Here is a 24,644-nt window from a genome sequence, read left to right as displayed (position 1 = left end):
GAGATCTTGGCCATCAAATGGCATGTCTAGAATCTGCGCCTGGACTTCAGGTCTAAAGTTAGTAGCCTTCATCCAGGCCTGCCTTCTGAGCACTGTGCCGTGCGCCATCTGCCTGAAGCCTGATTCGGCCACATCAACCGCTGTGTCGATCATGTGATCCGATGTTGCTTCACCATCCGCGATTATGGATTTTGCCTCCTACTGGAACTCCGGTGGTAATTGTTTCGCCAAGTTAGACATGCGGAGCCAAAGCTCGCGATCGAATCTTGCGGTCATGGCCAGTGCGTTACCGGCTCTGATTGTAAGTGATGCAGAAGATGACACTTTCCTGCCCATGGCTTCCAATTTACGTCCGTCCTTATCCGGTGGGGCCGACAACGGTGAGGAGGGGTTGGCGAGTTTCTTTCTGGCCGCCACTGTAATAACTGAGTCCGGTTTCGTATGACCCCTTAAACATAGCGGTGCCGAATCCGGAGCTTTATATTTCTTTTCTGGCCTGGACACCAACGCCGGAGTCGATAGGGGCGTAGATAGGATCTTGGATCCGGAATCCCAGATGGTATCGAGGAGGGGAATTGTGGTCACTGTCCTCCTTCGTTTGTCCCTGTGCTCATAGAGCACTGATTGCCTTTCCTCCGAAGAAACCTGAATTTTAAACAGTTCTGCGGCTTTACCTATTATGGTGTGGAAAGAGACAAAATCATCCGGTGGTGAGGCCTTGCCCGGCGAGTCTCTCCTCCTGGGCTTCTCCACGACGTAGTCATCCCAATCACTGGGTGCATCTGGCTCCTGAGTTATTTCTCCTTCTGGTTCCGAAAATTCACCAAAAGGATCCTCCTGCCAGTCTGATACCGAGATGGTGGACGGTACCATGGTGGGATCTATGTCCGGCGATCGCGGTTTGTGCGATGACTGTGGTGACAGCACTCTTGTAGGTGAAGCACTGTGGGTGCTGCTCCTCGGTCTTCGAGCAGGTGATCTCATCCGTTTTTGCGGTCTACTCCTGTAAGGAGAGCAACTCGATGTGCTTGGAATCGGGGATGACTCTCTAGGAATGGGATTAATCGGAATCTGCTTCTCCCTTTGCCGTCTGTAAAATTCTTCTACAATCCTCTGCACGGATAACATGAGCACCGGGTCATGAGGATATTCGGATTCTCCCGTGGACGGGTGCCAAGGAGGGCTGTATTGTTTCGGTAAGGGACCGATGGACTCTTCCACCACTTCCGCATCAGAGAATTCTTCCTGAAGAAATATATCCGGAAGTTCTGCCATGTGCCCCAAAGGAGAAAATTGCTGCACCGGAGGTTCAGTTACAGTATTCTTCTCAATGATATTGCTTGTAATGACAGGAGCTTCAAGAGTGAGAGGCAGTAATTCCTCTGTAACTGCCGAAATTTGCGGTGCCTCTGAAGGCGTTATGGATGATGTTATCCTCGTCGACTGAGATTTTCCCGTCGACGACTGAGATTTTCCCGTCGACGAGGGATTCGTCGTCGACGACTGACCTTTTCCCGTCGACGAGGGCTTCGTTGACGAATGTGGAGTGTATTCCGTGGACGACTGCGTCATGGAGGAATGCTTCGTGGACGAGTGGTGTTTCTTGCTCGTCGACGATTGCTTCGCGGTCGACATGTCCGATGACGATGATCTAACTGTCGACGATGTCTTAAGCGTCGTCGATGCTGGTTTCGTCGACGGTATGGCCGATGACGGGCCTTTACCTTTCCCTTCATTCGTGGGCGGTTTACCCGCCGACGACTGCCCCCCCCCCCCCCGTTTTTTGCAAACTCCTCCTTACCTCTGGAGGCAGATTTTGCTGACTTTTTCTGGCTTGACAGGTCAACTGGAGGCAGACAGGGTATCAATTCCAGCTTCCTCTTTTTGGATTTGGGAGAGGAACTCCTTTCCACTGAAGAGGCCCTTCTCTTTGAAGTTTGCCTCTCAGATGGAATGCTGGATTGGACAGGAGCTGTTCTGACAGACTCTTCGTCCGAAGATTGATCCCTGGATTCCAGGTATGAAAGGAGTCTTCTATGCCTGTCATGAAGGGTCTTAGTGGAAAAGGTTTTACAAATCTCGCATTTTTTAATGTCATGTGGGTACAGACAATAAATGCAATGCTCGTGGGGGTCCTTGCAGTAAACCAATTTCTTCTTGCACCTCGTGCAGTCCCTGAACAGGGAAGGCTTCCTGACAGCCTGAGGTGCCTCCATTTCTGAAGAGAAGTTCAGTCGACGATTTTGAGAGGAAAACAAGTTTTGCCACAAGGTTAATTGGAAAGAAAGCCCCTAAGAAGGGGAACAAGATGGAATATATTTTACAAATATATTCCACACAAAAGTAGAACGAATTTGAGAAAGCTCAGAGAGCTTGAGGATTCCCTGTGTCTGATAGACTGCGGTGAAAAATCTGAAGATGGCTGCCGGGGGCGGAGCTTAAGCCCTGCCACCTCATTGGCTGGGGCCATAAAGGACCAAAGTGAGGTGGAGGGACTACACAATGAAGTGGCTCATAGGCTATAATGGGCTATGAACATGCACTGCTAGGTGGCAGTGTATATATATATATATATATATATATAAAAAAATATTATTATTATTTAATTTATCACCGAGGATTCCCAGTCTGACGACGGGGAATATTCAAGCATCTGAATCTATGAAAGATCCAATGCTGGAGAAATAGACAGACCTATAGAGGTTGGATAGGCAGGGATTTCTTTCTCTCTCTTTTTTTTACTGGTATATTGTTTGAGAAAAACTACAGTCATGCTAAATTCCAAGACTTACTTAGACCATTTCACCCCATTCAAAAAAGACTTGCAAATTCACCACTGGAATGCAACAAACAAAGTGAACCTGAGCATTCCTCCAATAACACTTTGAAGTTTCATTTTGTAGATAAACCATTACAGAGACTTTCCATTTCAATGTTTTAGGGCTTTCAAGTCTCTAATTTTTTAGAAATTGAGGGTCTGCCCTACGCCCTTTCTTTGCAGTTTAGTTTCAGCATTCAACTTAAAAGGCAAGTGCTATGGTTCAAGTTGCATTCTTTGAAAAGCTTTCTCCTACCGTCTTCTGTCCTTGGTTGCTGGGGGAACATGTAGTTTGTGAGCACAGTCTTCTGTGTCTCGGCATCGCTTTCCTTTTGGAGGGGGATGAGAGGCTTCGACTGAGAAAGTAAAAAACATGAATAAAATACACAGAATTGAAACAGAGGTTCCTAAGAAACAAACCAAAGGTCTTCATGTTCTGCCATTACATGTCCAGGTATCCTAGTATCTTCTATACACAATCCTACTCCAATGCCACATGGCTAGCAAGCATACATTATTCTGCAATTCAAATATTTATGAATAAAACATTGTTTTGAATATTATGCGACAGTTCATATGTTGAGACCACACATTATGAACACATTATGAACAGTAGGGGAATATTGTGCTTTAGACAGAGGAACACATTTTTTAGTCTGAAAAAAACTATTTTGGAAAACAAATACCTACCTGATTGTCCGACAACCACATAGCAGTCAGCTGTTGTAGCTTTGTGAAGCTAAAGGGCAAATTCTTAAGCCTGAGAAGAACAGAATTGCAGTTTAGAACAAATATTTGGGAAATAAAGCACATGTACAATCGTTGAATCTGGGGCTTAAATTGCTTATTTATTACTCTGACATAGCCCTGAATTTTAGGCCAGCATTACCAATGTAAAGCAGATTCAATCTTGCCATCTAGAAATCCTTTTAGTATGGGTACTCTTGCCTATCAAAACACTGTATCGACTTCGACATTTTAATAAAGAACAATGCCCAACTATATAACGTGCACTATTTTTTTTCAACACTATCTACATAAGAGGACTTCTTTTCCCTTACAAGAAGCAGAAGCACCCAGGCCATTCACGTATGAGAGGTTACTTTTTCAAATTGATTTTTACTGCATTTTGTTTTTAAAGAAAGACATTTCATACTGTTAAAAGTTCAATCAAATCCGATGTGATCAAAGAGAAAGGGAAGAGGTCCTCGGAAACCTAAATACAAACCAAAACACGATAATACTGTCCTCTTTCCCCATTAATTATGCCAGTTCTATTCATTCCCACCAACACCCCATCCCGGCTTATTTTCGCCTTATACTTTGCATGCAGGAGCTTAACCAAAGCCTCAATCCTAAGGCCCCTATGGTCCCTTCAGTCGTTACCCTCCCCACCCCTGCCCCTGCTTGTATTCTGTTGCGAGGGAAGCCATTCTTGCTGCATTGAGGTATTTTTCCATATGGAAAGTTTCTCTGCACTTCTTCCACGCTCCTGTAACCCCCATCCTCGCCGCTAACAGATTGTGCACCATATGGCTTGTGGGACCATACTGCTCTGCATCCCATTCCAGGCCGAAGAGAATCAACAGGGGATTGAATGTCCTTTCAATGCCATCAAGGTCCCTTATCCATAAGAGAACCTCTCTCCAGTAATACTGAATGTGGCTACAAGCCCACCACATGTGCCAGAAGGTCCATTGTGCCCCACATCCCCTCCAACTCTCTGGGTTCACATTAGGGTACATTTGCGCAAACCTCGTCAGTGATAACTGCCTGCTATGCAGTAGTTTGATGGCATTGAGCCCGTGTTGGGAGGAAATAGAGATCGCAGAAATAATTTTGCACATTTTTAACCAGGTGTTACCTTCCAGTTGGTCACTTAAGCCCCATTCCCACAGCCCCCCTAAAGTGGTTCTGGTAGTTCAGCTTGCAGGAATGGCAAGTACAAACTAGAAATACAACCTTTCTATGAGTCCCCTTTTATTAAGAGGGTTTAGACGTTTGTGAGCCCTCTTGCCAAGTTGTTGCCCCACTTCTAATCACAGAATCCCCTCTTGTACCGAATCTGGTATGCATTAAGGTCAGGAATGTTAACTCTCGGGATTTGGGGGTGGATTCTAGAGGGGTCCCAGATGGTGCTCAGGTGCAATGGCCACAATGACAGCCATCTCGTGTCCGTCTGTACCCTCCCCTAAGTCCCACAGAACACCCAAAACTGGGTGCATCACTATTCTTTTAGAGAAACTCCCCCGTGGTACCCTTAACCATTTGTGGAGGGGCACCGGATAGAGAATGTCATTTTCCTATGGCATTTTAGTGGATTTGGGGTTCATGCAATCGACTAGCACCCTGTACAGTTCGGTGTGGCAATAGGAATCTGGGAAACGTACTCTTCCCTAGTCCTTGGAATGCATTAGGTTTGGTACCTGCCCACAGGAAGTCTATCAGCAGTTGCTTTACTAATACAAAGACCTCCCTGCGTACCCTAATTCGTAGTGCGTGGAACAGGTATAGATATCTTGGTAGTACATTCATTTGAATAAGTCTGGCTACTCATGATAAAACAATTTCCCCATCTCTCCAGGTCCCTTTTCACTGCATCCCAAAGAAGAGGCTTCTTTGCCTGGCATAAATTGGCCATGGGGTCCATGATATTTATCCCAAATTATCCAATTTCCGGGCCCTAAAAGGTGATTGTTGCACCTGTTGGAATATACTTCCCATTGGGATCGGGACTGATTTTGTGTAGTTCACCTTGAATCCCGAGTGTTTCCTGTATACCGTTAGTTCTTGCATTATGGCCGAGATCTTTGTGGTCAGGTCCCTTACATATAACAAGAGGTAATCTGTGAACAAAGCTAGCTCATACTGTATTCCCCCTGACCTATCCCCCCTCTATCCCTGTGTTGTCCCGTATTCGTATCACAACTGGCTGAGTCAGCATTTCTTTTTGTGTAACAATGAGGAGTGGTGAGATTCGCTATGGGGGAGTTAACGTTTTTGGGCATCTTGTGGCAACGCCCCCTCAATGTTTCTCAGGAGTAGGCCCTTTCAGTATTGTGCTATGAGGACCTTGGAAGAGACTTCCCCGGGGATTTTGACAGTGGTCTACCAAGCGCCTGTTTTGCCGAGCGTTCCTTCATCACCTTCGGGTTCATCGCCAGAAAAGAAACACATTGTTCCATATTATGGTGTATGGATTGACCTCTACTCACCTTAACCCAACCAGGCCCACCACTAAGGAACGAGTACACGCTTGTATGTAAAGTTTATAATACAATCACCTGGGGAGGTGCTAGATGATCCCAGTGTGCTCGCATGCATACTAAACATTGTCTCTTTTACAGTGGGTCCTTCGAGACCAGTCCTGTTCCTTCCTGAGCATTATGAAGACCTCCTCCCCACCCAGCCTCTAGGCACTACATCGCACATCATGTCTGGATCGAGCTTTATATTTCATTTGGCGGATTTGGCATATACCTTTCTGCATGTGTGCAACTCGAATATATATCAATTTGAACACAAGGTAATACTAAAGTAATTATCATTCACATTTAACTACAATGGATATTTATAAGTTACTCACTGCAGTGACTAACGTACTCCAAGTCCATAGTTCCCTTTCCTATATACTGTATGGGCGTCCCTCGCTAGGGACAGGAGACAGAACCTTTATCAGAAAAATCAACTTCCCCTTTAAAATTTAGATGCGTGGTGCAAGGCATTGGAAGGATGCACTCCCCTGACTCCACCCACCAGCACCACTCAATCCCCTTTGACGCGTCGACAATATTACCACTGCCTAAAGGCACTTGTTTTTATTAGGGGGGAAGGATGGTGAGACGTATGGAGGGAAGAGGACTAGGAGTACGTTTGTCACTACGGTGAGAAACTTGTAATTACTCCTGCGTCCCATTCTCTTTCCTGCATACTGTATGGGCTATTACAACTGAATGTAGCCCGAGGGTGGAAAGCTGCCCCTCCTAGGAAAACAAGTTCCTTAACACTGCCTGACCAAATGCCATGTCCACCCTGGAGCTGGCATCCAAGCAGTAGTGCTTGCAGAAGGCCGACGGCAAAGCCCATGTAGCTGCCTTGCTGATAACCTGCCACAGAAAGTGCCTCTGGAAAGCAACCACCGTGGCCTTAGCTCTGATAGCGTGGGCATACATATTTGCTGAGAGGCGCTTGTTCTGCCCCCCCCCATACGCCTCCTTGATGGCCATAGCCATCCACCTTGCTATGGAGGTCTCGGAAGCCCGATAGCCGGGCTTTGACCCAGCGAATGTGACAAAGAGAATCTGACTTGTAGAAGCTCCTGGTTCTGTCCAGGTAGAACTTTAAGCATGCCTGACATCTAGACAGTGCAGAACCCTCCGAGCGTCATCCTTAGGGTCTGCAAAGAAGATAGATAACACTATCTCCTCATTCAGGTGAAAAGAGGAGACCACCTTAGGTAAGAACGCGCCGTCAGTTCTAAGCACCACCTTGTCCTTATGAAAAGTAATATAAGGCTCTGAAGCCACCAGTTTCTGACCCTGCGTGCAGATGTAAGGCCTACCAGGAGGGCTGTCATAATGGTTACTAGCCTGATGTCCACAAGCGCCATAGGTTCAAATGGTTTATGTGCCAGGGCGCCCAAAACCACATTGAGGTCCCAACCCTGGGTGTGGCTTCTCGATAGGCGGGTAGAGCCTGGTGAGGCTTGCCAGGTGTCTTAACAACCGGATTAGAGGATGAAAATAGCTCCTTCAAGTTCCGGTAGGCTCAGATTGCCGGCAGGTAGGTGCTACATGTGTCCACCTGCACCCCCGAGTATGCGAGATGTGCATAGGATAGGACATCCTCCAACGTGCAGGTCAATGGATCGACCGCCTTTGATTGGGCCCAGTGGCAAAACCTAGTCCACTTGCTTTTTAGCTTGTGACAGATGTAGATGCCTTGGTATGACCTGTTCAGGAACCACGCTGCAAGGGCTAACTTCTGGGGGAGCGGGGTGGATGATCGTGCTTCCCTGCTGTTAGAGTAGATGAGCTGGGCCCAGCAGAAGTTGCACTGGGACCTACTCTGACAGGCTGAGTAGTTCCAAGAACCATGGCCTCGTGGGCCATCACAGAGCTATCAAGATAATAGGGAGGTGCAGATTACCTTGAACACAAGGGGAGTGACAGGGTAGGCATATATACGTTCATGTTGTTACATTGGATCGGCATAGCATCGCCCTGAGAGCCCCAGCTCTGTCCCTGCCAGGACACGAACGTGGGGGGCACCTCCTGTTGGACAAGGTGGCAAGGAGATCCACCTGAGGATGACCCCCGCCCCCCATCTGTTGAAGATCCCCTGAAGGACCTGTTGGTTCAACTGCCATTTCGTAGTTGTCCGCACTGAGCCTGCTGAGCCTGTCCGCCTCCAGGCTGGACTCCCAGGGAAGTGGATTGCTGCCAGGTTTATGTTATTTACCAGAGCCGACTCTCAAATGCTGACTGCTAGAGTGCAGAGAGGAGGAGACCTGGTGCTCTCCTGCTTGTTGCTAGAATACATACTGGTGGAGCTGTCCGTTTGAATGAGGATCGCCTTGCCGCTGATCATGGGGAAGAAGGCTTTGAGAGCGAGCCAGATGGCCATCAACTCTAGTCAGATGATGTGGGCCGTCTGCCCGTGACATGACCAAACCCAATGGACACTGTGGCTGTCCAAGGTAGCTCCCCAGCCCTCTAGGGATGAGTCTGTGGTGATGGTAACGTGCAGTGCTGATTGACGAAAGGGCCTGACCAGTTGTAGTCCGTGATCCACCAGACTAGGTCCTAGTGGCGATGAAGTGAGATACTGACCTGCACCGCCTGGGAACCCTTCTCCTGACTCCAGGAGTCTGCGAAGTGCAACTGCAATCGCCACATTTTGAGCCTCGTGTGCGGCACTGCCAGGAGACAGGATGCCCAAGAGGTGTTGGTACCACCATGCAGAGGTCACTGCTCAGGTACGTTAGATTCTGTGTAGGCTCCTGCTGTGACTTCTTAAGATTGAGGGAAAATCCCAACTTGTGTAGCGTATTGAGGGTGGAGTCGGTGTGGCGAACAGCCTCTGGAGATCTTGACCAGACAAGCCAGTCGTCAAGGTATGGATAGACATGGTGACATTGGGCCCTGAGCTGGGCTGCCACTGCATTCATCATTCTTGTAAAGTCCCTGGGGGCCGAATTGAGGTCAAAGGGTAGAACCTTGTATTGGAAATGGAAACCCATGATCCTGAACCTCAGAAAGGACCAATGAGGTTGCCATATCGGGATGTGTAGGTAAGCATCCTTCAGATCCAGGGAGCACATCCAGTCTCCCCTGCACAATGTCTCTGCTATAAGCACTGGGGTAACCATCTTGAGGAAGGGAAAGGTTCAGGGTGGAAAGGTCAAACAACTTTCATGCTCGCCCAGTTCTTCTTGTGTATGGCGGAAATCCGTGAATAGAAGCCCAGACCCCGCCGGGAGGCTGAGACTTCCTCCACTGCCTGAAACTTTACGAGTAAGCACATTTCTGCCAACAAAATGGCTGTCCCAATCTGTGGAAGGGGAGGCGAGAGGAGAAGGAGGGAGAGGTAGGCAGAAGCCTGTGGGTACTACAGATAGGATCCAGAGAGCCACGAAACATACACACCAACTTTGAGATTTAAGGGCAAGCCTGCCCCCTACCGGTGACTTATGGATCCGGATGGGCATGTCAGGGCTTTTTGTCGTCTGTCGCTGAAGAGGGTGGCGAGGGGGTCGGGAGGTGGGGGTTTGTGAAAAAAGGCCCTGTGAGCTGCCTTGCGCCGGTGTTGGATCGGGGATCTGTCCGGTTGCCCGGACCGCCTTTCCTGGAAGCCCAGGAACCCTCCGAAAGACCAATGGTGGTCTGAACACTGGTGTGTCTGGCTATATGCCTTAGGAGTGGCCTTAGTGAGGATGGATAAGGATTTGGCAATCTGGGAACTGTTCTTATCCAGTTCCTTGTCCATAGTGGAATGGAAAAGATTGCCACCTTCGAATGGAAGGTCCAGTATATGCTCCTGGACGTCTGGGTTGAACTTGGTAGACCGTAGCCAGGCTGTTCTTCTCATATCTGTAGCAATGCAAATGGCACGACCTGAGGCGTCAATCTGAGTCACCGCGGACTCCATTATGTCCTGTGCTACAATCTTGGCTTCCGTTAGCCCCGCCTTGAAGCGTGCCTGGCTCTTTACCGGAAGTTCCGGAATGAAGTCAGATTTCCCCCTAGAACCTTTGGTTGACAGCAGCGAGCATAGCGTCCGCGTTTCACTGACAAAGCAGGGTTGGAATAGATTTTCTTTTTATATGCTTCCAGGATCTTCTCCTCCTTACCCAGGAGTGCAGAGGCTGAAGTGGACTAGGATGATTGTGGCTTGGAGTAGATGGATGCTACGGCGATCACTGAGGAGTGTGGCTGGGGATGCGCTGACAGCAAAAGTGGATCCCTCCCCGCTCAATCTGCCTTACTTGGCATTGAAGCGCCTGTTGGTAGGCTGCGCCGAATGAGGTTTAAGCCATCCTTTTTTCGCAAGTGCCACCACGTCCTTTGCATTGGAATCCCTGTTCTCACCGTGGGGCGTAGAGTGAGGACCTCTGCCAACACCCCCACCTCTGGTGGTTCTCACTTGGGCTGTGGAAGCCCCAAGTATTCGGCTAGACCTGCAAGCTGCTTGTGAAAGGCTCTGGACGACGAAGTTGTGTCAGGGTCCTCCTCCCCATCTGTGTCCACCAATGTGTCCTGTTGGTCAGGTGCATCTGAAGGAGTGTTGTGAGCCGGGGGCTGTGGTGTACTGACAGGAGCCGACGGCTGGAACAGGGTTGCCAGGACTGTTGGAGGCATGTGGGCTGGTGTAGTGGGAACTGGCGTGGGCAGCATCGGAGCCTGAGGGGCTGGAACCCCATCTCTGCGCCCACCCCCATGCCCATCTCTGGAAACCTCATAACAAACGTCAGGAATTTTTCCAAAAACCTATCCTCACAGGGCGATGGAATGCTAGGTGGCACGGGAGTGGGCGCAGGGCCCCCGAGGGTGCCGATACCTGGGCACATACTGCCTTGATCCATGCGGGGTGTACCTGCCCTGCAACGCTTAAGGGTATGCCATAGGACACATGCCCTGTGAGGACCAGCCCCAAGGACCAGCCCACCTGGAAACTCGTTCCCCTACATGTTCCCCAGTGGCCATTTTGTGGGGCTGCATGCCACGTGCCTGTGTCGTATACTTGCTGCACTGGGCCCGCCCTCTTCCTGGACTCTTGGTGGTGGAGGTTGAAGGCAGACCTGCTTTCATGAACTAGCGGCACCTGCAATATTGAATTTTGGGCCGTTAAAAATGTCCCTTTGTTATCCTGGAAATTAGTTTTTTCATCTTTGTACCATTTGCATTTATTGACTTATTGGTTGATTCACTGTCTACATCCAATTATTTGCAAAAATTTAACCAAATGTCTCTTTTCATTTTTTCTTCTGCTTTATCACCTTAGATTGTATATTCACATTTATATATTGTTCTTGTAAATGCAAAATAAATTACATTGACAAAATTAAGGAATGTTTTCAGAGAAAAAATTCAGTGGCAAAAAATTCAGAGAAAAAAATTCAGTGGCGGAATAGGATACGAAACAAATTAAGTTGCTTTGAATTCAACCATTTTTTCTTTTACGTAGCATAGTGGATACTTCTGGTTTAACATTAAATATATTTCACAAAGTCCCAATCCACTGTATGCTTTAAGGGACTACCCCGATTCTATTTTTTTGTATGATGGAGGTATGTCCGGTACTAGGTTGTAGCCCCTCGGGTGGGGACACAGTAATAGAACCTTACGGTCTCTCAGCGACATCACTGGTAGGATGTCGTGACCCCTCAGCCTGGCGGCCATAGCTGAAGCAGCTTTGGTAGCTGCGCTGGTGCTAGAACCCGATGGGGCCCTCCTGCTCAGGCACTTCCTGGGGAAGGAGTCGCCTTTGCGGGGTGTGGATGAAAACAGTGCCCCTACCTTGGCCTGGACTTGTGCCCGGCTAATTCCTTCAAGGCTTCTGGAGGTGACGTTCTGAAGAGGTCCCTCGACCGAGCTAGCCTGTTCTTCAGAGCGGGTGGTTTGAGTGCGTCACACGCGGTTCAACCCTCCCAGCCGTGGTTGGGGCCATGTTGGCGGAGGCAAAGAATGTGGGGGTCGAACGGACGTAGGGAATAGCCCCTCGCAGGCTGGACACCTGCTAAAGCCCGCCGACGTCGACATGCACTGGGGATTAGCGTGGCGCTAGAGGGCAGAGGTATCTGAATAAAGACAAGAAAAAAGACGACAAAAGTACTTCAAGGGAAAGCGCGTGGAATTACTAGGCCGGAGGCCAAACCCAGGAGCGCTGGTGAAAGCCGTGTGTTCCCATCCACACGAAAAAGAGGACTGAGGAGTGGTGCCGGTGGGTGGAGTCAGGGGAGCACATGCTGCCAGGGCCGTTCCCCCACGCAAATCTAAATTTAAAGGGGAAGTTGAATTTCTCTGGTCAAAAAGGTTCCGCCTCCTGCCCTTAGAGAGGGACGCCCCATACCGTATGGCGGAAAGGGGACAGGAAGTAGGAGTATGATGCCAGTAAACGGGCCGTCAATGCAGACACTGTGTTGGTGTGGGTGTCTGAGACACCAATGACAATGGCAGTGGCAACAAAGGTAAGGTGTTGTCAACTAGGGTATCACAGCCATTGACGTAGGGGGCGTCTACAAAATCCTTGTGGTCGTGGCCACTGACGTTTCCGTCAATGACGCAGTGGTCATGGCTGATGATTGTTTCGATGATTAGGTAGTCATGGTCAGGGAAGGGTTCGGTGACGGTTGTGGCCAGGCAATTGTGGCCATAGATGGGCTTGTTGACTGTGTGCTGTTGGACGGATTCGATGGCCTTTGGGTAGCCTACTGTTAGGCAGAATCCAGTGCAGTTCCCTTAGGGAGCACTACACCAGATTAGGACTACAGGTGAGAGCAATAAATCCCCTTTGGTATCAGTCTGTACCACAAAGATTTAGTTGGTAGCTGTGGCTGAGCTGTCAGACTTATCTCAAGAGGGAGATGAGCAGTATTCAGGGTTTACACAATAGGCCCACTAGACTATGGCACAAGGAAACACTGACCAAAGCTTGTAGTTCAAAAGTAAATATATATTTTATACACTTCTAATCAAACACATCTATCACAAGTATCAAGCTAGTTAAATTAAGTCACAGAAAAATATACACTCCCTATATAAATTGCAGACCAAGTGAACCAGAGTGAAAACTGAGCAAAACGGCACAGTGAAAACTACACACAAGGGAGGTTCTGACAATTTCTCACAAGGAAGGGAAACCACAAGTTATTCAGAAATAGCTTCTTATACACCCTAGCAACACTTCCCATTAGCTTGTGACCCAGTTAGAGCAAGACAGTGCATCAATATAAGCAGTACTTGAAATGAAATCTGAGCATAATGGCATTTCACAAGATTCAACAGTGGGAAGGAAAGGGTAGTTATAAGAAAGGGGCGCACCACACAGTTCGAATGGAGAATCAATCTTGAGAAAGCAGATCTAACAAATGTGTCAAGAGTCAATAGGCCTGTGCTCAAGTTAGTGGTACAGGGCAAGGGCCCAGTGTAACGCTCACCTGGTATCCACAGGGACGTCACTCAGCCTGTTCTGACCTCTTACGACCTCAAACCCTTCCCTGGAGGCTATTCGACTGGGGACTGGGCCTGAAACACAGGCTTGGTAGAGTTTAACTCCCTATTGTCTGTGTGCTTGAACCCCTTCTTTCCCGGGGTCCAACCCTTCCCTTTGATCCACAGCTCACCTTGTTTTCTTGGATAGTGTGCTCTCCGTCCTGCTTTCAGCTCAGGGGCGCGTTGATTGATGCAGGCTCATTGCTGCCTAGTTACTTCACTGGCAAGAGTCCGACAGGTAAGTATGAGTCTTTTGAACAGTTCTCTAACTTCATTCCTTTCCTTCCTTAGATGATGGCCGGCGTCCGGGGATGGCGGCGTGCTGCTGAGATGAGTAGCGCTGAAGGTGAGTGCGTGCGCGATGTGCGAAGCACCCCTTTCGTATTTGTATTGAACCGAGTTCTTTTTCTGTGTCTTTTAGGTGCTGCGACGTTTTCAGCGTGGATGCCGGTTATGAAGAACAAATGCGGTGAGTAAGCGCGGTATGCGGCGCCTCTAGATGTTTCCACGCTAACCTGGAGCGTCTTTCCCCTCTTGCAGATGGATGAGAAGTTCCGGAGACAGAGTTCCCCTGGAGCGGCTGGGATTTAGGTAAGCGTTTGAAGCTCAAACAGTATTTAAAAATAAGCGAAGATTTGCAGAAAGCTTACTAATGCCTTTTTCCTGTTCTTTTCCCTTTTCCTTAGGAAGCGGCGTGCCGGGATGGGAAAGACACCGCCGAAGATGCCCGCAGAACAGAAGGAGCGATGAATGATGGGCAGAAGTGCTGCAAGGTAAAGCTGTTCCTAACAGTGTTCTTGTTCTTGCAGGAGCTGAGCGCAGAAGAAAGATGCAGGCCTACCGGAGACCGATCCGAACACAGCGAGTGTCACGCTGCAGGTGCAGAAAACACAAAGCATGTTTCTCAGCCTGGGCGTGGCTTAAATAGTCTCTGGGTATCCCAGGTGTCTCTGGGCTGAACCACACCCAAAAGACTAGACTGCACATGCAGTTCTGGGAACCGAAATATGTGGGGGCATCCATCTTGTCCCCATCAATGCACTAAAAGTCCAATCCCCAATGTTATCCTATGGGATTGAGTGAGTCTGGTGCCACAAGCGCCAAGTCTGACTCCAATTGGGTCTTTGGAGGGATGGAGAGGCCTTTGAGGGCCATGTAGGTGATCATGGCCTGGCTCCAGCCTGACATCTTGGAGGGCTGGGGACATGAGGGACAGGAATCTTGACACCCAGGAGCAAAATGTTCTTGTAGCTGCAGTCAAGTCTTTGGTTAACGATATTTGAAATGGTGGTTGCAAGGGTTAAAAAGAATGTTGAGAGGGGGGAGGCCAACCCAACAGGTAGGTAAAGGATTTAAAACACCTTTAGCACTAGCGCGAAGAAAGGGCGGCCTGGCGGAACAATGTACCTTTATAATGAAGAAGTGCCTCCTGCGGTGGCGGTTGTTCCTGCAGTTCGAGGGGTCCAGCAGAGGAAGAGAGGCACTGCACTACCCAGAGATGAAACCAGCCACGGTGCTGCCAAACGAAGTTTAAAAGGTACGCTCCTTTTAATCGCGGTCCGAGTCGATAGCTGCTTGGCTATCCGGTCTCCAAGTGCAGGGCACTGGCGATTCGACCACAGCAGGTTCGGGAAGGCGATTGGCAAACTGGTTGGCCCCACCAGCTCAAGGGAAGAAGGCTCTTTCGGATGAAGATCTCCTCTCGTCGTGTGGAGAATAGTGGTGAGATGCGGCAGCAGGGCTTCACCGGTGATTCAGTCGTTGCAGGTGTCTTTGGCTTCTCTCCTCTTCGGCTTTTTAGTTCCAGTAGCTCTTCCAGTCCTCAGGACCCTGCTTTTATACAAAAAGAGCCCCATTCATTCAGCCTAGCTGTCACTCACACAGTGGAGTGGTCATCGTGGCGGAGACCCTCCAGCCTATCAGGATAGAGTGCGACATGGGTTGCCGAGGCACCCAATCTGGAGGAGTGATGAAAGTAAGGACACCACTTCTGGAGGACAACCATGCCAAAAAGGATGACTTGACCTGAAAGGGAATCCAAGCAATAATGCTTAGCAAATGTGTGCAAACATGCCAACAATGCCACTTGGCAAATGTCCAGGACAGGGACACCCCTCTGCAAGGCGGAGGTTACAGCCATTCCTCTAGTAGAATGCGCCCGAGATCCTAAAGAACATCCTTCCAAGCCAGATCATAGCATTCTGAGATGCAGATAATGACCCACCTTGACAGGGTCTGTTTGGTCAAAGCCCTGCCAGAACCAGCACCAGCATAGACAACAAAAAGCTGGTGATCTTTCCTAGCCTCTCTTGCCAAGAGACATAGTAGATGAAAGCTTGCACAGGGTCCAGTCGATGAAATAGCTCCACTGCCTTTGAAGGATTAGACGAAAAGGGGCTTCAGAAACTTCTATTTGGAGAAAATCAAGTAGGGAGGTTTAACAGATAACACCGGGTGCACACTCGATCATCTTGCAGAAGTGAAGGCAACCAGGAAAATCACTGTGAAGATGAGCACTCTAATAGAACAGAAATGAAGGGGCTCAAACGGAGCTGCCATAATGAATGGATGTCATGATGCCTACCCCCGGGCATCCGGATCGAGTCCATCAGCCCCGGGAGCAGGCATCCAGATACTTATTAAAACCCCAACAGCCCCGGCTGGGGGCTGTTTGGATTCAGTCCTGGCACCTTAGGCACCAGGCTCATAGACTTTACTTACCTTATGCAGACCATGCTGCAAATGAGTCCAAGCCAACATGAGGCCTGGATGGGATTATTTTATTACAGGGACTATTTTTCACTCGGGTGTTGTTCTGGGGAACTTCTTACCTGGGACTACTTTGCAGGCTATTTAAACCACGCCCGAATAGCAGCCCATGCTTCGTGTTATTCTGCATCCAGCAGCGTAACGCTCACCGTGTCTGCAAGTCAGCATCCAGTCTTCTGCCACGCCCGCCTCGAATCCGGAGCTCCTAGTCAAAAGGAAAAGAATAGATCACGGACATTATTTGATTCCTTACCTGATTCCGGACCCAGCACATCTCCGAGTCTGGAAATGACATTATTTCTGCATGCGTCGCTTCGCCAGCAGCAGCGCCACGTTATACTCACCAGTCCACCGCATCTTTCGACTTGGTGCTGCCTCCATCATTTTCTTCGTCGAAACCCGGCACCTCGGGGGAAAACAAAAGGAATAACAAGGTGAGCCGAGAAAACTGACAAAGACAATCTCTTGCCACCATAGGCTTACCTGCTTTACCACCAGAGGTATTATCCTTTAATTTGCTGCATCTTCCTATGCCGCACCTATAAAGGGAGAGAAAACCGCAAGTTAAACTCATGCAACTTTTACCGGACAGTGTTTGGTAATACAGACTCTTACCTGAACGCCATCAGCTGCCTCCAGGCAATATTCTTTTGGACCCAGCTGCAACCTAACGAGGGAATGGAACAAGAGTGAACATATTGAACTCTTTGAACTTGATAGACACTGGAGTCAATATTCCTCCGGAACTCCTCCAGTACCTTCAAACCAGTGAAGTAACTGGTATCTACGCACCCCTGCATGCCATGCAGGATGTAGAGCTCATCATTTAAAAACACAAGGTGAGGTTACCAAGAGGGGATATCGGAGGGGATTAGTGGGGAGAACGAGAACAGTTGGGGGGCCATCACTAAAGTCAACGGGTGGCTAAATCCCTTTCTCCACTTGCAGGAGAATACTTCTACGAGTTCAGCAGACAAGATTAGGCGGGCCAGTCTAGACTGTCATCTCTGCACTACGCATCACGTTGGTGGAGATCGCAGCTATCCGGGTCCGATCAACGCCCCTGTGGGAACCAAGTGAGCGTAACAATGTCAAGATCAAATTTAAATCACATGCCAGGACTGAAAAACTGGATTGGAGGTAATTGCAAGAACTGCATGACAGTGGGGATTGTGAAGAACAAACCCTGTCCCAATGACCTCTTGAAAAATCAGTAGCAAAGTATCCCTTAACAGTGCCAATCTGGATGCCAGCGTGGTCCAAAGACAGCAAAAAGTGTAAACAAGGAATAACTGACAGGATAGAGGATTCAGATACCTCTCCTGGTACTAAGTAGAAAGTGCAGGCCATCTGCAGGCATGAATAGACTTTTGGGGGTCCTCCGATCTGAAAGCAGTACATCAAAGATGTCATCCGACAAATCCCTTGTAGAATAGCCTCTGAGTAGCCAATCATGAAGGTTCCGGCTGCTGAGGTTCAGGTAGAGCAAGTGAACTCTCATAGGAAAGCACCAATGACAGCAAATGGCATGTCCAGTACTCCGGATACCATGTTCTCTGGGCCCAGTAAAGAGCGATCAGGATCAATGTGGTTCCAAACAGGCGCAATCTCCTGAGAACCAGCAGAATGACAGGAATCATCAGGACTGCATAAAGGAGGTTCAATGTCCTTTCGACTGCCAGTGCATCGCCCACAGCTCCCAGACGAGAAAATGCAGTGGAGCAGAACACGTCGCAATGCCTTTTCACACTGAAAGAAAATGTGGTCTACATGAGGAGTTCCCAAAAAGGTGATCTCCAGAATTTCCTGGAAGAGCTCTTATGCATGAGAGGCCACATTTGGTCAACTGAAAGCATCCGTTTTAACATTCGCTCTTCTGCACAGATGGGCTGCTGTCGGAGAGACACCCTTCTACAGAGCCCAGAATCGCAACTGAATTGCTTCTTGCTTCTCTGCACAGAATCAAGGACCCCACACCACCTAGTTTGTTGAGGTACTGCATGGCCACTGTGTTGTCAGTCAGGATATGCAGAGTCTTGTGCTTCAAATGGGAGGCATGTGATCAGGGCCAGCTTGATCACCCTCAGCTCCAACAAATTGATGTGTTATTGAGACTTCACGGGAGACCACAGTCCACTCACTGAATTCTGATAGGTGAGCGCCCCAAACAGTCAGAGATGTGTCCATGACCACTGTCACCTACGGCCAAGGTTGACGAAATAAGATGCCTCTCAGCAAGTTGTCTTGCACAGCCCACTGAGCAAGACCCTGAGCCACCTGGTCAGTGACCTGCAAAAGGTTCGACATGTGGCCCTGAAACTGTGACCATTGGCAACAGAGAAGCCACTGAAGCGATATCATGTACAGCCTCGATAACACTAGCATGCAGGATGCAATGAGGCCCAGACGTCAGCAAAGGCAGGGGCCTGGAATTGTTCCTGAATTGGAGTACACTAATCAGCTGATAAAAAGTACGCCACTTGGGCCTTGGTTGGGAATGTTGTGCCCAAGCGATAAATCAGACTCACTGGGACAGCGAAATCTAAAACATTTTCAAGTTCAAGGAAAAGCCCAATCTGTACAATAGTGTGCATGTGTGGAGTAGATGTTCTGGCACTAGATCTGGGGATCGAGCTCGGATGAGGCAGTCGTCCAGGTAAGGAAAGAAATGAATGCCCGTCCTCCTGAGGCAAGACGCTACCCACTGCTAGCAGCTTGGTGAAAACCCTAGAAACCCAAGAAAGACTAACCGGGAGGACTTAAAACTGGTAGTAATGTAGAACCACCTGTGTTTAATATGAATCAGCACATGGAAGTAGGCATCCAGAAAGTCCATTGATACCAACCATTTCTGCAGATTGAGGGCTTGCAGGATCTGGGTTAATGTAACTATCTTGAATTTGTCCTTGTGCAGGAACAAACTCAACAGCCTCAGATCTAGAATTGGACTCAAACCCCCGTCTTTTTTCAGCACTAGAAAAAAAGTGGAGTACAAACCCTTACCTCTTTCCAAGTGCAGTACTAGTTCTATCATACTCTGTGAGAGAAGCAGATAGACCTCCTACAAGAGGGTGGGAAACCCAGAGGCAATGTGTTGGTCTAAGGGCAGTGGTCTGGAGGGTGCTGCATAAGAGAGACAGTAATCCCGTTGAATAACTAAGGCCTAAGCTTCGGACATGGTTTTGAACCATTCTTTGCTGAACAGGGTAAGTTTCCCCCGGCACAGGGAATGCTTGTCAGAAACCCTCACAGAGGTTTTGTTCCTCGTGGTGCTGAGGGAACTGTGGCTGCAGCACTCCCCCTCTGGGGTACGTCTACCTGTCGGGAAGCGCCTGCCCTGTAGCCCTCCGGAAGGGCAGCATGGCCACGACCGGGGGGTGGATTGGGGGGCCGCAAGGGACAGAAATCATGGCTTCTAGCAGAAGAACAAGTTACTTACTGTTAGGGAGAATTCCATTTAATGGCTAATTTCCCTTACCTATAGAGTCCCCCCCAGCAGCTTTGCTGGATTTGAAGGGTTTATTTCTTTTTACCTGCCAAGAGTGAGACTCTCTTTCCCACTCTTAGGCATTTTTGCTATGTGTGTTCTAGGCTATTTTTGTGTTTAATGCCTATGGGACCTTTTCTCTCACCCATAGGAACCATCTTTATGCGCATGTGTCACACAGCACCCTCCGTGCCGTGACTCAGGGGTGTAGTAGCGAGCCCCAAACAGATTCCATACCCTGGGACTGACTACTGTCTCCCAGGGCATGTAAAGTCCCCATTGACTTTACTAGTCAATTTATATGAACTTAACCAGTACACCGCATCTTAATATGGAAGTACTGGAAGGGGTTAATAGTTTTTCCCCTATGTTCATTTTCGAGAGGGTACATTAAAGTCCCCCTCTACAAAGTTTCTGGCTGGTGGCAGTGGTTACTACCTTTTATATTCGACCGCAAATATTTCTCTATGGGATTTTCCCATTGTTCGAGGCTACCACTTTTTCTGACAGCCTCCAACATACCGCCGGTCTATTTTATTATTAACTTTACTCCAGTAGGTTTTATTTGCCAGAACTTTGATAAAACGTCTTTCTCGAGTCTTACTCCATTTTCCTAACCCAGGTCGGGGATCCTTTATTCGTCCTTTTGGCGGGCTTCTGCCGAGAAGCCCTCCTTTCGGCGCCACGGAGTCTGGGGTGGGTCTGTTTGGGAGAGGGAGTAGAACCCCTGGACAGAGTTGCCACAGCAACTCAGGTCGCACTCTAACCTGATAGGCTGGAGGGTCTCCTGCCAAGATGACCACTCCACTGCGCGAGTGACAGCTAGGCTGTATGAATGGGTCTCTTTCTGCATAAAAGCAGAGTCCTGAGGACTGGAAGAGCAAGACGTCGCCACTGGAACTACGGAACCGAAGGGGAGAGAAGCCAGAGACATCTTCAGCATCTACACCACCGGTGAAGCCCTGCCGGATAATCTCACCACTTTTCTTCCACACGACGAGAGGAGATCTTCAGCGAAGTGCCTCCTTCCCTTGACCTGCTGGGGTCAACCAGTTCGCCCATCGCATCCTCGGACCTGCCTTGGTAGAATCGACAGTGCGCCGCACTTGAAGACCGGGTAGCCAGGCAGCTATCGACCCGGACCGCGATTAAAAGGAGTGTACCTTTTAAACTTTGTTTGGCAGCACCGCGGCTGGTTTCATCCCTGGGTAGTGCAGCGACTCGAACCTTCCTCCAGGACGAGAGCCTCTCTTCCTCTGTTGTATTCCCTCGACCTGCAGGAACTACCAGGAACAACTGCCACCGCAGGAGCCACTTCTCCACGTTTAAGGTACATTGTTCCGCCAGGCCACCCTTTCTCTGTGGTAGCCCTAAAGTTGTTTGAAATCCTTTAACTACTTGTGGGGTCGGCCGCCCTCTCTCAACATTGTCTTTCGCTTGCATCTACCTCTTCAAAAGTTTTCTACTAAAGACTTGACTGCAGCTACAAGAACATTTTTGCTCCTGAACTCTTGGTCCTGTACGACTGACTCTGGCTCAGGCCTATTGACTTTGGCTGATTTGTTAGATCTGCTCTCACTAGATTAGTTTTCAATGAGAAATGTGTTGAGGCACTGAAATCTTCTAAACCCCTCTTCCTTCCTACTGTTTTAACCTGTGGAGTGCCATTTTGCTCAGTTTTCATTCACTTATCTTTTGGTTAAAGTGTTACTGTGCATTACTTGTCCACCAAACTTCAGGGAAGTGTTGCTAGGGGTTGTCTGAAGATATATCAACTTAACTTGTACTTTCCCTCCCTGTCGTTGAATTGTTAGAGTGCCATTTGTAGTTGGTTTTCACTGTGCCGTTTTGCTCAGTTTTCACTATACCGCAAACTTGTCTACAATTGAATAGAGAGCTGTATATGCTTTTCTTTTGACTAAACTTAACTTACTTTATTAACTGTGATCTATGTGTTGACTTAGAAGTGTATACAATAAATCTATATTCTCTTTTTAATACAAAACTTTGGTCAGTGTTTCCTTGCTCCATAGTACTGTGTTACCTATTGTGTCAACCCTGAATACTGCTCATCTCCCTCTTGAGCCACAGCTACCAACTAAATCTTTGTGGCACAGACTGATACCAAAGGGGATTTATTGCTCTCACCTGTAGTCCTAATATGGGGTAGTGCTCCCTAAGGGAAATGCCCTGGATTCTGCCTAACACTTACCATATCTGCTAACGTTGTTTCGATGGGATGTTCCTCCGACGTAATCCACATCTATGACAGGTAATGTCCACAGCAGTGCTGCTTCGGAAAATGTTTGTCAGAGGGTGTTCTGCGTCGATCCGTTGTCCCTCGAGGGCCTCTGTCGAGGGTCGGCGTCACCGGATGTTATATATAGGACGCACAGCACCCGTAGCCTCTGTTATAGTTTTTTCCCAGAACGTGTGGCAGCAATCTCCTGCCAGTATGACTGCAGAAAGCCTTGAGGAAACTTAAGCTGCAATTGCATAAGAAATTCAGTAGAGGGGCAGGCTGGGAGGGCGATGTGGAATACATCGGAGGAACATCCCATCGAAAGAACGTTACCAGATATGGTAAGTAACTTGTTCTTCGAGGGGATCGTGTCCTCCGACATATTCCACATCTATGACAGACTCCCAAAGCAGTACCAACTTATGGAGGTGGTAAAAGAATTTACAATTTTAGAATTTTGGAATGCCCAATCAAATGGCTGAATAGGGGACTGCCTTACCAAAGGCCAAATCCTGCTCATGAATGGAGTCCAAGGAATAGTGACTCACCAAAGTATGGACAGAGGCCCATGTGGCTGCTTCGCAAATATTGCGAATCGGAATGCCCCTCTGTAGAGCAGTGGAGGCAGCCACACTCCTAGTAGAGTGAGCCCGTAAGCCTACTGGACGGTCCTTTCCCGCGAAACGGTAACACACAGAGATCGTCAAAATGATCCATCTAGACAAGGTCTGTTTGGAAACAGCCTGTCCCAAGCGCCTTCCAGCATAACCAACGAAGAGCTGATCGTCCACTTTGACCCGGGACATCCGTGAGAGATAGAAACTCAAAGCTCTTCTAGGTTCCAAACTATGGAGCGTCTCCTCTTCCTTACCAGGATGTGGAGGAGGATAAAACGCCGGAAGAATCACCTGGCTCAAATGGAATTCCGACACAACCTTCGGAAGAAAAGAAGGCCGCACCAGCAGGACAACTCTGTCCTCATTGAACACAGTAAAGGGTGGCTTGGCGGAAAGTGCCTGCAACTCACACTCACTGCGTGCGGAAGTAACTGCAACTAAAAACACAGTTTTAAAGGACAACAGTCGCAATGGACAAGAATGTAAGGGCTCAAACGGAGCTCTCATTAGGAACTTTAAAACCAAAAGAAAATCCCATCCCGGCACCATTATCAGACAAGACCGTGATAATACACGAGGAGGCGGCATCGCTATCATCTCTAAAACGACTCTTGGTCTCAGACTAGCCCCCACCCAGCCTCTACAATCATGCGAAACCCTCACTGCCAAAATGCAGATAAACGAGTCACAATCTATTACCATACACCTTATATACAGACCACCCGGCCCTCTTGGTACCTTCGAGGAAGACTTGCATAATATAATTATGGACAACTTGAAACCCTCCACCCAACTACTTATATTAGGCGATTTCAACTTAGGATTCAACAACCAAACAGACAAAAATGCCACAGAAATAGCTAATACGATCAAAGCACTAGGCCTTACTCAAAAAGTCTCTACACCCACCCACCTTAAAGGGAGAATATTGGACTGGGTAGCGGACCTTAACTGCTCTGCCACTATCACATCCATCCTGCCTTTAGCATGGACAGACCATTCTCTGATCTCCTTTCTCTTATCCACTGTCAGACCCACTCCACTGGCCCGACCACGAGCGCCACCATGCCCAACCAGAAGTAATAAAAATATTACGGTAGAAAAAATCATCCCCGCCATACTGCCTACTCTCAACGCACTGTCTGATAATCTCGACCCCAACAGCCTAGTTCAGGAATTTAACAAAATTATGCTTACCACTTTGGATAAAATTGCTCCTATCAAACTCAGACCGAGCAAACCCATAGCCCACCTAAACAAGTGGTTCACCCCACAACTCAAAGACCTTCGCACCTTAAAGAACAAAAGTGAAACAAACTGGAGACTATGCCCCTCTAGTGAGAATAAAGCCAAATTAACTGCACTTTCCCCACTTTACAAAAAGGAAATCTGCCAAGCAAAAAGCGACTCATACGACCAACACATTGCTAGCTCAAACTCAAGCATGAAAGAACTCTTCTGCATACTCAAAGAACTAGAGTCCCCTATTGCTACCCCGGACGTCTGCACCAAGGACAAATCCTGGTGCACAGACATACAACAAGCCTTAGCGCATAAAATCGATACACTTCAGAATAAAATTCAACTAAAAAAGAAGGCTCTAAACCTACAGCAATCGCCTAACACTCTCCTGCCCAATGAGCCACCACCGGCACATAATGCCACATTCCACTTCTCTAAAATGTCCATCCTAGAGGTAGAAAAAATGATCCTATCGTTAAAGCCCTCAAACTGTAAAGGGGATACCTGCCCTGCACAGCTAATAAAAGACGCTGCTAGAGAACTCTCCCCATTTATAACCAAACTGATAAATGCCTCTTTTGCTACAGGTACTATACCTGCCAACCTCAAGCAATCCTGGGTGCTACCACTCCTCAAGAAACAGACACTTGATCCCCTCATTCCTACAAACTACCGACCTATTACCACGGTCCCATTTTTACTAAAGATACTGGATAAAGCCGCCTACATTCAAATTCAGAAGCATTTAGAATTGCAC

At 48.3% G+C, this 24,644-nt stretch overlaps 1 protein-coding gene across 5 annotated transcripts in view; it reads right to left on the bottom strand.

The window, feature by feature from the left end:
* Nucleotides 1-24,644, bottom strand: part of ERBIN (erbb2 interacting protein) — a 2,559,118-nt gene that overhangs the window by 970,876 nt on the left and 1,563,598 nt on the right. For all 5 annotated transcript variants that reach the window (XM_069627374.1, XM_069627371.1, XM_069627370.1 and 2 more), the window contains 2 exons: nt 3,509-3,578; nt 3,075-3,174 (listed from right to left, as the gene is read on the bottom strand). In XM_069627374.1, the coding sequence (XP_069483475.1) occupies nt 3,075-3,174; nt 3,509-3,578 (170 nt within the window). The remainder of the gene's footprint in view (nt 1-3,074; nt 3,175-3,508; nt 3,579-24,644) is intronic.

This window comes from Ambystoma mexicanum, chromosome 6p (genome assembly GCF_040938575.1).
Source record: "Ambystoma mexicanum isolate Mex_15411 chromosome 6p, UKY_AmexF1_1, whole genome shotgun sequence".
Lineage (NCBI taxonomy): Eukaryota > Metazoa > Chordata > Amphibia > Caudata > Ambystomatidae > Ambystoma > Ambystoma mexicanum.
This window is presented reverse-complemented; position numbering and strand designations above follow the sequence as displayed.